Consider the following 13757-nt stretch of genomic DNA (forward strand, 5'->3'; position numbering starts at 1 on the left):
CATGACTTTTCGCATGAACCTTGGAAGAGGGATTCCTCCAAGCGCTATCATACATTCAGGGAGCCGCTTAGCATCAAGTACCAAGATAAAATATAATTCCTTAAATTCTAATCCATCATATTACTTGATGAATTCCAAAACCCTTCAAAAGAATCAGCTAACCAAATGCTCTCTCTTAGGTATCTAATGTATTTTAAAATGGAAAAAATCAACTCCACCCTTGAACATCAATTAAGTCCATTTTGATTTTTGACAAATTATAGAGCCCATTGCTTAATTACCATTCATGTTTTTTAAGCTGACAAGTTGGTAAGTTTCGTGACCGTGGTTAACACTCAACACACGAAAAGCAAAGTAAAGACATTTGAAAACCATGAATGCATATGGGAAGAAAATGGTAGGTTTTGGTATTTCTAGGTATTATATTAGTCAAAATCAAATGTGTCTGGATCACTGATTGGAGATTTGCGAATCGCCATTTGTTGAAGCTTGAACATGGTCAAAGTTCAACCCACAAATTAATTAACCCACCATGCCAACAACTTCCTTCTGCCGTAACCCATCAAATCTTCAACTTTGCTTCCTCCTCACTTGAATGTTGTTGAAATTAGCAAGCACCCACTTGCCGATCGTTTCGCACAAATCGGAATTGGTTTACAATTCCTTAAACGTTTAATCTCGCTGAAGACATCTATATCGGTTTAGTGTTTTGATTCATTACATATAGGACAAATGAAGTCATCACTGGGGAAGCTCGGGCGGAAATTATCGTTACAGAAGAGCGATGTGAAGGAGGTGAGGGATCATCAGCCTTCCGCCCATATAGATGAGCTTGCTCAGGCTTCCAAGGTAGGGTTTGTGCTCCTGGATGCTTTCTATCTATCGCTTCTGATTTTGAATCCATTAATGTGCGCTTATTTCTTATAAACTTCAACTCTCTAGTATAAATCAAACGTATCAGTTAGGGTTTGATGTCAATTAACCTCGCAGTACCTTTTTTTCATCTTTGATTCGAACTATATCCCTGAAACCTGATTCGTACTGTATTACACATTTACACTACTCTCAACAATTATACACTAAGAACACACAGTTCAACAGATTAAGAAGGGTCTTTTTTAGCTTTAAATCCCCAAGGTCCTCAATCTTGCAAATTAAAATTTTGAAGTTGCCATTGATGAGCAGAATCAATGCTGCTAGGAATCGCCCCAAAGAGGATATGCCATATGCTAGAACTCATGTTCTCTAGTGTTTTCCTTCTTCTATACTTATGTTTTCCTTTTTTTTCCAGGATATGCAAGATATGAGAAACTGCTATGATGGTTTATTATCTGCAGCAGCTGCAACAGCAAATAGTATATACGGTAAGAGTTTCACTTTCTTCTTATTGGTTTAATCAATCATCAAACAAAATAGAAGCTCTTAGAAGTTATTGATTCTTAACCTCTAATTATCCTTCTACAATATGTACTTCAAGACCAATAACCTGTAATACATTTACATAATTTGCACCAATACATAAAATTCTTTTGATTAATATAAACATGTAAATGTCTCCATGAATTCTTGTTTTTAGAATTTTCGGAGTCACTAAATGAAATGGGGAGCTGTTTGCTGGGGAAAACTGGTGCAGATGCTGATGATGAAAGTGGTAATTACTAATTACATTTTTGTCCTTTTGGAAGGTGTTGTGTATGAACTTTATTGACATATGTTCCTTGCATACAGGAAAAATGTTATCAACTTTAGGGGATATGCAATTGGAACTTCAGAAAATTGCTGATACTTATGTAAGCATGTTGTCTTAGGGTTATTTCTTTTTTTCACTTAATGGGTTAAGCACTTAATCCAGACAGCTAAATACCAAAAAAACCTAGCTTAATGTATCAAGACACCAGTCATTTACTTATTTATCCTTGTTCTTTTTGCCAAATAACTTCTGTCTCGTTAAACTTGATGGATAGTGTAAAAATTGCGTAACATTGTCATTTGTCTCATTTAGAAGGGTTATCTAGTCTAGAAAAGAAACAAACTTTATGTATACAACACTTTATCCAAACAAATATATTAGGTTAAAACAAAAAGAAAAAGAAAAAAGAAAAGGGCTTTTAACATAAAAGTCCTTAAGTTTGGCAAGTTTTGTTGCTTTAGTCCCTGTGACGATTTTTTGTTCGTTAATGCCCAAAGTTTGACAAACATAAGGACTTTCATGTCAAATTTGAAAAAATACTTAGGATAAAAACATAAAAGATTTGTAACAAGAACAAAAATGAAAAAAACTTGGCAAATTTTGGACATTAACGAACAAAAAAATCATCACAGGGACAAAACCAACAAAACTTGAAAAGCATAAGGACTTTTATGTCAAAAGCCCAAAAGAAAAAAGAAAAAGAAAAAACAAACAGCATTGTTACAAATTAGTGACTCATTCATCTTTCCATGTCAGCGATCTGATGTGGTTGTGACAATTACTAACCCATCAGAGTCTCTCCTTAGTGAACTAAGGAAAGTGGAGGAAATGAAACTTCAATGTGATGAAAAAAGGTAAATTTTGCTTTTGGTATTTTCTAAACATGGTCATTGGAGTTGACTTTTGTTGACCGAGTTCCAAAATCTACAGGGAGGTTTATGAATACATGATGGCACAACATAAAGAGAAAGGGAAACAGAGAAATGGAAAAGTTGAACAAAAATTAAGAGAAGCTCAAGAGGAATTTGATGAAGTGACTAGACTTTGTGTTTTTAGGGTGAAATCTCTTAAAGAAGGACAATGTCGAAGTCTTTTAACACAAGCTGCTCGTCATCATGCTGCACAGGTTACACTATTTCTGACCTTTTTGTTAGATATGTAAAAAATGGGCCTTGTCCAGATATGTTTGAAGCCCATTAGGCCCAATGGCTTTGTTTTGGTCCAATTATTTTTTTAGAAAAGGCCAATTAGGAGTAGGATCTGTTAGGCCTAAAGGCGACTTGGGGATTGAGCCTTAGGTAGTGCTTGGTATGTAGTAATTGAAAAGGGAATGGAATGGAGGATTACAATGGAATGAAAAAAATTTGTTTGTTTGCCACATAGGAATAGAATGGTGACCTGGACTGATTTTCAATCAATGAGGACTAGTGTGTGTGTGTGTGTGTTTTCGTCCCTTGATGGAATGGAATGATGTATTCTAATTATAAATTACTTTTATTAATAGAATCTTGAATAACAATAATATTTTTTTGGGCTTTTGACATAAAAGTCCTTAAGTTTGTCAAGTTTTGTTGGTTTTGTTCCTATGACGATTTTTTTGTTCGCTAATGTCCAAAATTTGCCAAGTTTTTTCATTTTTGTCCTTTTTACAAATCTTTTATGTTTTTGAGTTTTTACCCTACCTATGTTTTTCAAATTTGATATGAAAGTCCTTAAGTTTGTCAAATTTTGTCGGTTTTGTCCCTAGAAACCTGCTATTATAGGTAGCAAGGGCAAAAATGAAAAAAACTTGGCAAACATTGGGCATTAACAAACAAAAAATAGTCACAGGGACTAAAGTGGCAAAACTTGCCAAACTTAAGGACTTTTATGTCAAAAGCCCTGTTTTTTATACTCTACAAAACTTTTTAAACTGCTTTTTGCTATTTTCCAAAAACAACCAACTCTTGTTTGTATTTTAAATCTACTTTTTGATATTTCATGGTATTTAATTTATTATATTTGTAAAAACATTTTTTTTTAATGTTACATAAACTTTCTTTTGACTATTTGAAATACATATAGTATCTTAGTATACAATTGAAAGGACATGAATTATGTTCATATGCTGCAATTTAATCTAGCCATATATATATATATATATATATATATATATATATATATATATATATATATATATATATATATATATATATCCTTTAATTGGATAACGTTTATTTTATTTTTTTTTTTAAAAAAAATATTGTTTTTTCGTTTGTAATTGTTGGAAGCAGTTGAATTTTTTTCGCAAGGGACTTAAAGTTCTAGAAGCAGTGGAACCTTCCATAAGAAATGTTGCAGAAAAACATCGAATTGATTACCAAATGACAGGAGGTGGAGGTGAAGGTGAAGGTGAACCAATGAGTGGAGGATATGAAAGCACAGATGATGGAGAATTGAGTTTTGATTATAACAAACAAAAGAAACAGCTGCTTGATGATGATGATGGCAGCTCCCCAAATCCAATGGAGGTATTTTATTATTATTATTATTATTTTTATTATTTTTTTGTCCTTAAATAATTTTATTTCTGTATAACATGTGCTATTTTCCAGCTGGACCAAGTGGATGTTCCATATCTAGAAGATTCAGAAGTAAGGATATTATATATATTTCTATTTTAATTCTCCTTCAAACATTTAATTTTTTTCCATTAAGAAGTTGGAATCTTTTAAAAGAAAATGAAATTTGAAGGAATTAGAAGATTATAAATTACTTGAATTTCCCATTCCTTTGTATAGTTCTGTTTGGAATGTAAGCGATCACAAATGACAAAATCCCCTTTATTGAATCGAAATTTATTTAAATATTTATAAACATATATAAATTACACTTTTTACGACGGAAATCTTTTTAAAACTGTTTTTAGGTGAAAGATAAATTACACACATATACGAAAGAAATACCAAACAAAATATTACATAATTCAAAAATAAACCCTGTGGTTTGTTTATTTTGACGGATGTGGTCCCTGAAAAGTATTTTGGTCATTCATACAAATGACAGCCGATGTTAATTAAATTATACGACTTTATGAAAGAAAAGTCAAATTCCATGACTGGTAACATTCTATGAATTCCATATTCCTTTGCAGCCAAAATACCGGAACGGAATTGAATTCCAATTCCGGCTAATTCCTAATTCCATAGTCGTTTTTCTGCAGATGAATCGGAATAAACATAAAGGGGAGCAGCTTTTTGGAAGGCAAACTAGAGTAAGCAGCTATTCCGCCCCACTATTCCCAGATAAAATCGACACATCAGAAAAACCAAAAGGAACACAACCCCCAAGGAAGTTTTACTCTTATGTCCTTCCTCCTCCCACTGTAGACACCCGGAATCCAATTTCAAAACCCTCCACCTCCTCCTCCTCCTCCTCCATTTCTCATTCCATTCCATTCCAGCCAATTCCAGTGGAAACCGATTCCAATTCCGGTTATTCCGCCACCCAACTACCTGCCCCAGCCCCTTCTACCGGAAGATTTTCAGACTCCCAAACCAAAGCCGAGAGTAACATAGTCAAAAGACAATCCTATTCCGGTCCATTACCGCCAAGTAAACAATTTTCATTCAAAATCGCGTCCACTAGCGGCCCGATTACCTCCGAGCTTCCACAACCGCCATCACGGATTCCGGTGTCTCAGCCGTCTCGGAGTGCCTCACCGCCGCCGATATCTTCGCCCAAAATAAGTGAGCTTCATGAGCTTCCAAGGCCGCCGGGTAATTTACCCTTTTCAAAGTCGGTTGCTATTTCTGGTATTAATTTGAGTAGACATTCGGCGCCTTTGTATTCCAAGAATCAAGAAATCTCTCCACCAAATAAACGGGCTATGCTAACGTCTATTTCTGCATCTCCTCTTCCACTTCCACCTCAAGTTGTTCCTCGAAGCTTTTCCATACCCTCCAAGGGAAATGACGTAAATACCCTTGGGTAGAAACAAGAATAGCTTGTCTTTGAGTCGTTGCTCAAAACCTGTTTTGAGCATTCAGATTTGAAGCAGCTATCAAAGTAGGATAAAATAGGAGGTTATCATGTCAACTATCAAGGGTAGTTTCCAAAATGAACTAAGGGCATTTTCGGCATAAAATCAAAATCCCAAAAGTTAAGATTTGGATTTTGGTGTGGGATTTAGGGTTTTATGATTTGGTTCTTTGTGGTTGCATGTTGAGTTTAAAGCTGATTTCCCGAGTTATTCTTTGAGTAGAAAGGTCTGTAAGCTATAACATATAAATATTGTGGATTTTGGTCGTGAGAAATTTTTTTATTTAGTTCACACGTAGTGGTTTCATTTTTCATATCTAATATCTAACATCTAACAAAATATGATTCATGGCATTCCATATTGATTTTATATGCGAGTGATCTATAAGTGTTTGGTTATAGCCTTATAGGCAATAATGACTTATAAACGCGGTCTTAAGTTGATTAAGATGTTGCGTGGGGTTTGAGATCTTGACTTTGTATTTTTAGACTTTCTCAAACCATTAATTTTACATTATACCTATAATTATAGTGTAAAAGATCGTATAAACACTAAAGTCTTCCAACCTATTACACTATATTTACATTAAAAGAAATATTCTAGATATGTTGTTCTTTATTCAATACTATATTTAGTGTTGTATTAAAATCTAGCACTATATATAGTGTTATACTAAAATACAATACTATATATAGTGTTAGGTATAGTGTAGGGTTAGAACATTATAATGTAAAAGTAGTTTTTTAGTGCAGGGTTGGAGATGCCCTTATGCTATGTTGATGATTTGAATTTATAACCAAAACTTCTAAAAAGTTTTCTAAGATAAGTAAAGGGTTATTGACATAGAAGCACAATAATGTTTTTCATTTGGTTTTAAAAGGTTTTTCAACTAATTTTCGTACCTCTAGCCCCATTAAAGTGACAAATTACTTAAAATTTATACCATGTGAGCCGGTCGCCCGATAATTAAATGTGACATGGCCTTTAGACTTCCGATTTCTTTAATTAAATGACACGTCATCAATGACATATCAACTTTGCCTTCGTATAACTGTTCAGAAAAGGCTTTACTCGAGTCATTTATCAAAATCGTGTAGAAGTGCTCAAGATTTTAGGGCTTTTCTCTCCCAGTTCAGTAAGTTTTCTCTCATCTAGGGTTCCTTTGTAGCTCAATTGAAAGTTCATGGCGAACCGAAATCCTATTTTCTTGAAAGTGCGTTTGCACTATAACAGTGTTTTTACGAGACACCTACATAGATATACCGAAGGTGATACGTTCATGTTTACTGATCATGATTTCTCTGGAATGGATTTACATGGGTGTTGTGAATTTCTAGAAAGGTTTGTCCGAGAACCTTTTGAGAAACTTTATTACTCAGCACGTGATCAAACTATGACAAATGCTCTTAGCGTAATAGCCAACGAAATGGATTATCAAAATTTTATTGATGTTGATTATCAAGCACCAGAAAGGATAATAGACCTGTATTTAGATCATATTTAGGAAGGATTTGAGGACTGGTTCGATGAAGAAAGTGATGAAAGTGGTTCAGTGATCTAGGGGGATGACAAAGAACCTTCACAAGGAATCCATGCCTATATGTTTGATGTTGGTTTGGAAGATGAAATCGATAGGGATTATTGTACCCCTTTAAACAAGACCAAGGACGATGAGTTTATGAAAAAGTTATGCCTAGAAGGTGGAGAAGAGAAAAATGTTGAGACCCAAATGGATAATGTTGAGGAATTGGACATTGATGTTCTTGAGGGACATCCTATCTTTAATCCTCAGATACACTCTAAGAAGCAAATACCAATTTTAGGCATGAGATTTGAGAATCCAAAACAACTTAAGAGCATGTTATGTAATTATGCTGTTAAGAATGGCTATCAACTATGGTTCGAAAAGAATGACAGTAAGAGGCTTCTAGTATTGTGTTGTAAAGGTGCTTGTTTTTTTAGGCTGTGGGAAAGTTGGATGAGTACAAAACACAGTTTTCAAATCAAATCTCTAAAAAGCGAGCATAAATGTGCTAGGAACTACAAACTGGGTTCAAATGTCAATTACCGATGGATTGGTAGCCACTACACCAAGGAGATTTTGCATAGACAAAAACTGACAATTAGGCAACTAAGATTGGAGGTCATCAAGAAATTTGGTATTGAATGCAGTATTAGCTAATGCAGAAGAGCCATACAGTATGCTATGAATATTATTGAAGGTACCTTGATTGAGCATTATGCTAAGGTCTGGTCTTATGGAGAGGAAATTAGAAGATCCAACCCTGGTTCAACAATCAACATGGACGTACTTACAATGCAAGATGGAACTAATCACTTTAGTAAGTATTATGTTTGTTTTGATGGTGTAAAGAAGGGGTGGTTAGAAGGGTGCAGGAAGGTGATTGGAATTGATGGTTGCTTCTTGAAAGGGTATGTTACTGGTGAGTTGCTATGTGCTGTGGGGAAAGATGCTAGGGACCAAATATACCCAATTGCCTGGGCAGTGGTATGTGTTGAAAACAAGGAAAACTAGAAATGGTTTCTGTAACACCCCAAAATCGGAACGGTGGAAACGTTCGAGGGTGGAGGACATCATGTTTAGTATCACAAGACATGTATCATATTAAGCAAGTAAAGAACAACCATATCATTATAAAGAAAGTGTTTACAAAGTATATGTTCACACAACATAGAGTACATAAGCAAATAATAGAACAAGACTTGAAGCTATACTGCTCCATCTTCTGAATTCCTAACGTGAGTACCTGTCTACTAGTTTCCTGAGAATACAAATTACTTGAAAGAGTTTATAAGCAATTAAGCTGGTGAGTTCATAAGATTTTAGTGATGTAAGTATGTTGTGGAAAGTTGTTGTAAAAGGCAGTTGAAAGATGTAGTGAGTTGTAAGTTTTGTTTAGAAAAGTTCGCCTGTTCCTCTAGAAAGTCCTATATTTCCTACTTTAATCAATAGATAAGTAAACATTACTCTACAATCCTTTCTATGAGTACTAAATGGATACAAGTTATATAAGACTCAGAGTAAACAAACAATTGATTGTGCGTATCTGCCCTAAGGCAGAAAACACACCTCCTATTGTTTGTTTGATCATTATTGTATATAACCCTGATGTATTCACTTGTTACTCATGGAGTTAATTGTAATAGTTCCTTTATATTTGATGGCAAAAATTCTTTAAGAAAACCCTTATTTCTTATTACAAAATGGTGACCACTGTGATTACTTCTATAATTACTTAGTTTACACTGGCTATATATAATCTAATCTCGAGTAGATAGTTAACTGAGTGAATCTGCCCTAAGCCCACAACCAAACAAGGAACAGGAAGTAAGGCAGAAAGCACACATCCAACTACCTATTGGGTATTAATGATATATAACCATGATGTATAAGCTAAGGTATTATAGATTTAATCACCTAAGGTCCTTTAAATTTATACTAGTTTAATAAAATGGATTAAACCCTTTACTGGGAAGTTTCTAGTTTTGAATACCAAAGTTCTGATTTGAAAAGTATGATTTGAACTAGAAAAGCTGTGCATTGAATCCGTGTCCTATGACCTGACCCACATCTGGTACCCCTTATGATGACTTAATGTATACGAAACATATATATAACTAAGATCGAATAGATAATAGGCTGGGTGAATCTGCTCTAAGCCCACAACCAAACAAGGAACAAGAAGTAAGGCAGAAAGCACACATCCAATTACATGTGGGATCCTATTATTATATATATATCCCTTGATGTATGCATTAAAGAATCATAAGGTTAGCATTATGGTCCCCTTCTACTGAATGTACTAGACCCGACTGTTCTGTTTGTCGTTTGTAAAATGTAATTTTTACCTAGTTTGTAACTATCTTGACTCGAAAATAGTTTGTATTAACTTCCAAGTGGTACTGTCACTTTACGAAAGTAATGAGGAATGTAAGTACTGTAGTATTGTATATAGTAACTACTGTTGTACTAAATGCCTTAAATTGATTATTAAGGTATAATGTGATGGCTAGATCCCATACTAAACGCTCTTCCTGTCATTCTAGGACCCACACGTGACCTCTGCAATCAATTGCAAGCCGTGAACATCCACATTAAAACTATGTGATCATGTATGCCCAATATAACTATCACCTTTTGTTTAGAACAATGCGTTAGTGATTCATTGGTATAATTAGATCCTGTAATAGTGCCATGCTATAGCATCTTAGTATGTTCGTTTTGTTGTAGTATCATAGTATGTCCTGTTTCTCGTATAGTATGTTCTGTTGTATAGTATGTTCTGTTGTATAGTGTGTAGTATGTATGAATAGTATGTACTAGTGTATAGTATTTCTCTCTGTTATCGTGTATTGTATATAGTATGCACCGAACCCCTAAACTATACCCATTATAGTTTACTAGTATTTTACTTGAACTGTTATTGAAAAGACTCATTTTACTACTAAGTTATGCTTGTGCTATAAAAACGGAGTTTTGTTAAACTATAAAGCAACATAACTATAAAATAGCTTTTGAAATGTTTTGACCACTTATAGAAGACATAAGCAACATTTTGAAAGATGTTTATAACAAATAATTACACAATTATCATTGTGTTCAACTTGTATTCCCCCCCTCTAAAAGCATTTAAAACAGTTAAAAGATTCATTACGGAGTATGAACTCACCTGATGTGGGTGATTCAAACGGGTATGCGTGTATAGATGAGAAGTTCCACGAATGAAGTCCCGATGCACAATAGGTCCTAAATGACATATAATGACACATATTGGCATGAATATAGTGTTTATAAACAACTATGTGAAAGGAAACACCTTCCTGGACTAGGAAACACTTTGACCAAGTATTGGGATCACATGTGATTCAACAAGGAATGTGAAATGGCACTAGAATGAGTTTACTACCATGTGTTTACGACCCAAGGGAGTTTACGGCTGTAAACTCATGGTCACTCATGTATAAGTGCAAGTTTGAAGGCTTGGGAAGTTTTAGGGACTTTTGCTGTACACTAGGATGGGAAAGACCACCTTCATTGAGGCTTTTGATGAGTTTACGGCCCAAAGGAGTTTACAGCCGTAAACTCATGACCATTTATGGATTTGAGTGAAGTTTAAGGTCTTACAATCATCAAGGAAGGATTCTGGGTCACTAGCTTTGCATCTTATAGGGTTTAGGTTTAAAACATGCCCTAATATTGAGTTTACGTCCAAGAAAGATCTTGGGCCATAAACTCATGATGTTCTTGGGAAAATGTGTGTTTCAAGTCTCCAAGCATGAGTCGTAACTGGATATGAAGTATAGGGAAGAGTACTTGCGACCTAGAAGCTTGAAATGGTCAGTTTTGGCCAAGAACACTAGTGTGTGTTCTTGGTGGAACTTGAAGATATAAGAAAAGAGTTATTTCCATGGATGAAATCATGTAAGGATACTAGATTAAGAGGTGTATCAACAAATCTAGGAAGAATACTTACATCTTTTGAAGAACTAGGAAGAAAGTCTTGATGATACTTGAGAGGATTTGAAGAAATCGGCCAAGGAATGAGAGAAATGACTAGAAATGACCAAATGACTTATATATGCTCTTGAGTTTACGGCCACATGAGTTTACGGCCGTAAACTCATGGTCTTGTCGTCGTGAACTCATTTAGATGGGGTTAGGGTTCGATTTGCTACATTGTGGTTCTAGCACTTTCTAATACTTATTCCTTAAGTATATTAGGCTCAAAACTCCTTAGAATGACCTTTAACCTGGCTAGAACTTAGTACTAATGAGTTTTACACTCAGTTGAGTTGATTGACTGGGCTTCAAAAGTAAAAAAAAAATTCGGGTTGTCACAGTTTCCGTCATTGTTAAGTGATGATCTCAATCTTGGTATGGGACAAGGTTTCACTCTTATGTCAGACCAACACAAGGTAAGAAAAACATTTTATTACTTCTCTTTTGCAAAGTATATTAACCCAATGCATTTATAACTACTTGTATGTTGGTATAGGGTCTTATAGAAGCTGTCAAATAATTGTTACCCCAAGCTGAGAATAGGCAATGTGCTAGGCACATTGTGGCCAACTTTAGTAAAAAGTTTCTAGGGTAACAATTTGTTAATTTGTTTTGGGCTGCATGTAATACAACAACAGAACAATATTTCAAGGAAATAGTGAAGGATATTGAGCTTATGAGTCGAGAGGCAAGTAACTACTTGATGGAGAAGGACCCTAGAACATGGTCAAGAGCTTACTATCGAGTTAGTAGATGTTGTTCTAGTATGGAGAATGGAGGATGTGAAAGTTCAATGCGGTCATAGTTGAAACCGGGAAGAAACCTATCATCCCAATGCTTGAAGAATTGAGAATGTACATGATGCACAAATTGTTCACAACAAAACTTAATGGATGGTCAAGTGATGTTTCACCTGAAATAAGGCTGAGGTTGAACGAGTTAAAGGTTAATCAAAGGTTTTAGGAGGTATTGCCAAGTGGACTCAACCAGTTTGAGACTAGGTCAGGAAGTGATTTATATGAAGCTGATTTAGATAAGAGGACATGTTCATGCAGGATGTGGCAACTTAATGGTTATGGGTGTGTTTATTATGTGGCTGCCATTAGCTACCTTAATAGAGATGTGGAGAAATACGTGGATCCTTATTTTTGTAGAGTAATGTATATGAAGACCTACCACTACAAAATTTGTCCAATGAATGGAAGCAAGATGTGGCATGAAACTAATTACATTCCACCTTTACCCCCCGAAGAATAGAAGGATGTTTGGTAGGCCAAAAACAAAAAGAGTTAGAGATATGAGTGAAAAGGATAGAAACCATATAGTTTCTAAGAAGGGTAAGAAGATATCACATGGTTTGTGCAAAGTGGAAAGACATAATAAGAAGACATGTCCAACTATTGATAGGCCAAGACCAAGGTAATTACCACTTCCCATTTCTTTTTTTATTCATTATTAAGTATGTATTATTTAACTGTATATTATGTGATTATAACTTGCTAAAAAAGTGGAGAAAATGACTGTAGAAGTGGCAAGTGGAAGTGGCACATGAATGAAATGTGGGGATACACATGGTAGTATGGTTAATAGGACTAAGAAAACAAAGGTAAATATAACTTCTTATTTATTATTTTTTTATTTGTTATAAATATGTGTCATTTAAGTGTTTATCATTTGTGTATGGGTGAAAATGTGAAGAAAATGACTGCAGAAATGGCAAGTGAAAGTAGGGCAGGAATAGAAGGTGGGGATACACAAGGTACTAGGGAAAGTGGGACTACACAAGTGACAAGGGAGAGGGGTAATGTTGTACTTCCCCAGGTTAAGAGGAGGAAAAAGAGTGAAAGGATCATCAAGAAAAAATTGGCAACCTAAGTTATAGGAAAGAATGGAGATGGGAACACTTCAGAAAAACCTGTCAGCTTAATGTAGTTTTTGCATGGGAACTGCATGGGAACTGCATGGGATGTGTCCTTTATTATGTAGGCTTTTTTATGTAATGCTTTGTACTGGAATTTGTAGTAAAAACATGTTAGGATGTTTGCTTTTAAAGATTCTATGTTGGAATTGTTATGTAACGGGTTGCACTCACTTTGGTTATTAATATATTCTCTTGTGGGATCCAATGTCCTTTGTGTCCTTTTTATGCATTAGATGGTCCCTTGTTTCTTGTCCCTCCTGGAAATGTTATGTAGACCATGCTACTTAAAAAATTGTTTGTGGACCATATAATAACTCATGCATGATATTATATAAGTAGTGGACCATATAACTTGCATTCTTTGGGGACCATAACAATTGATGCAGTATACTATCAAGGAACTCATAAAGCAATGTTAAAATAGAACAAAAATCCAAGCTTTCTATTATATAATTACTCCATACAAAAGGTGTTACATGACCATACGTAATGGGGATAAAGTACCAATGTCTATACTAAATTGTCAAAGGGATCATCATTCTATATACCACCATTACACCATTAAACAACCCTATACACCCTGCATCACTTAGCACAACTTTAA

General features: G+C 34.8%; 1 protein-coding gene across 1 annotated transcript; it reads left to right on the plus strand.

Moving 5' to 3' along the window:
- The first annotated feature begins 373 nt into the window (after positions 1-373).
- LOC111876136 (uncharacterized protein At2g33490) lies at positions 374-6024 on the plus strand. The gene is made up of 9 exons (XM_023872666.3): positions 374-849; positions 1292-1364; positions 1577-1651; positions 1729-1790; positions 2447-2544; positions 2621-2816; positions 3964-4200; positions 4285-4323; positions 4893-6024. Exons 1-9 carry the CDS (start codon positions 733-735, stop codon positions 5661-5663), a joined length of 1668 nt encoding a protein of 555 aa, XP_023728434.1. The 5' UTR covers positions 374-732; the 3' UTR covers positions 5664-6024.
- Positions 6025-13757: the final 7733 nt, after the last annotated feature.

Source organism: Lactuca sativa, chromosome 3 (assembly GCF_002870075.4).
Source record: "Lactuca sativa cultivar Salinas chromosome 3, Lsat_Salinas_v11, whole genome shotgun sequence".
In the NCBI taxonomy this organism is placed as follows: domain Eukaryota; kingdom Viridiplantae; phylum Streptophyta; class Magnoliopsida; order Asterales; family Asteraceae; genus Lactuca; species Lactuca sativa.

Excerpts from the sequence above, each read along its gene's own strand:
- LOC111876136 (XM_023872666.3), top strand. The coding sequence starts at position 733 with ATGAAGTCATCACTGGGGAAGCTCGGGCGGAAATTATCGTTACAGAAG. Across the intron at positions 850-1,291 it reads AGCTTGCTCAGGCTTCCAAG|GATATGCAAGATATGAGAAA; the intron begins GTAGGGTTTGTG and ends TTTTTTTTCCAG. Across the intron at positions 4,324-4,892 it reads CATATCTAGAAGATTCAGAA|ATGAATCGGAATAAACATAA; the intron begins GTAAGGATATTA and ends GTTTTTCTGCAG.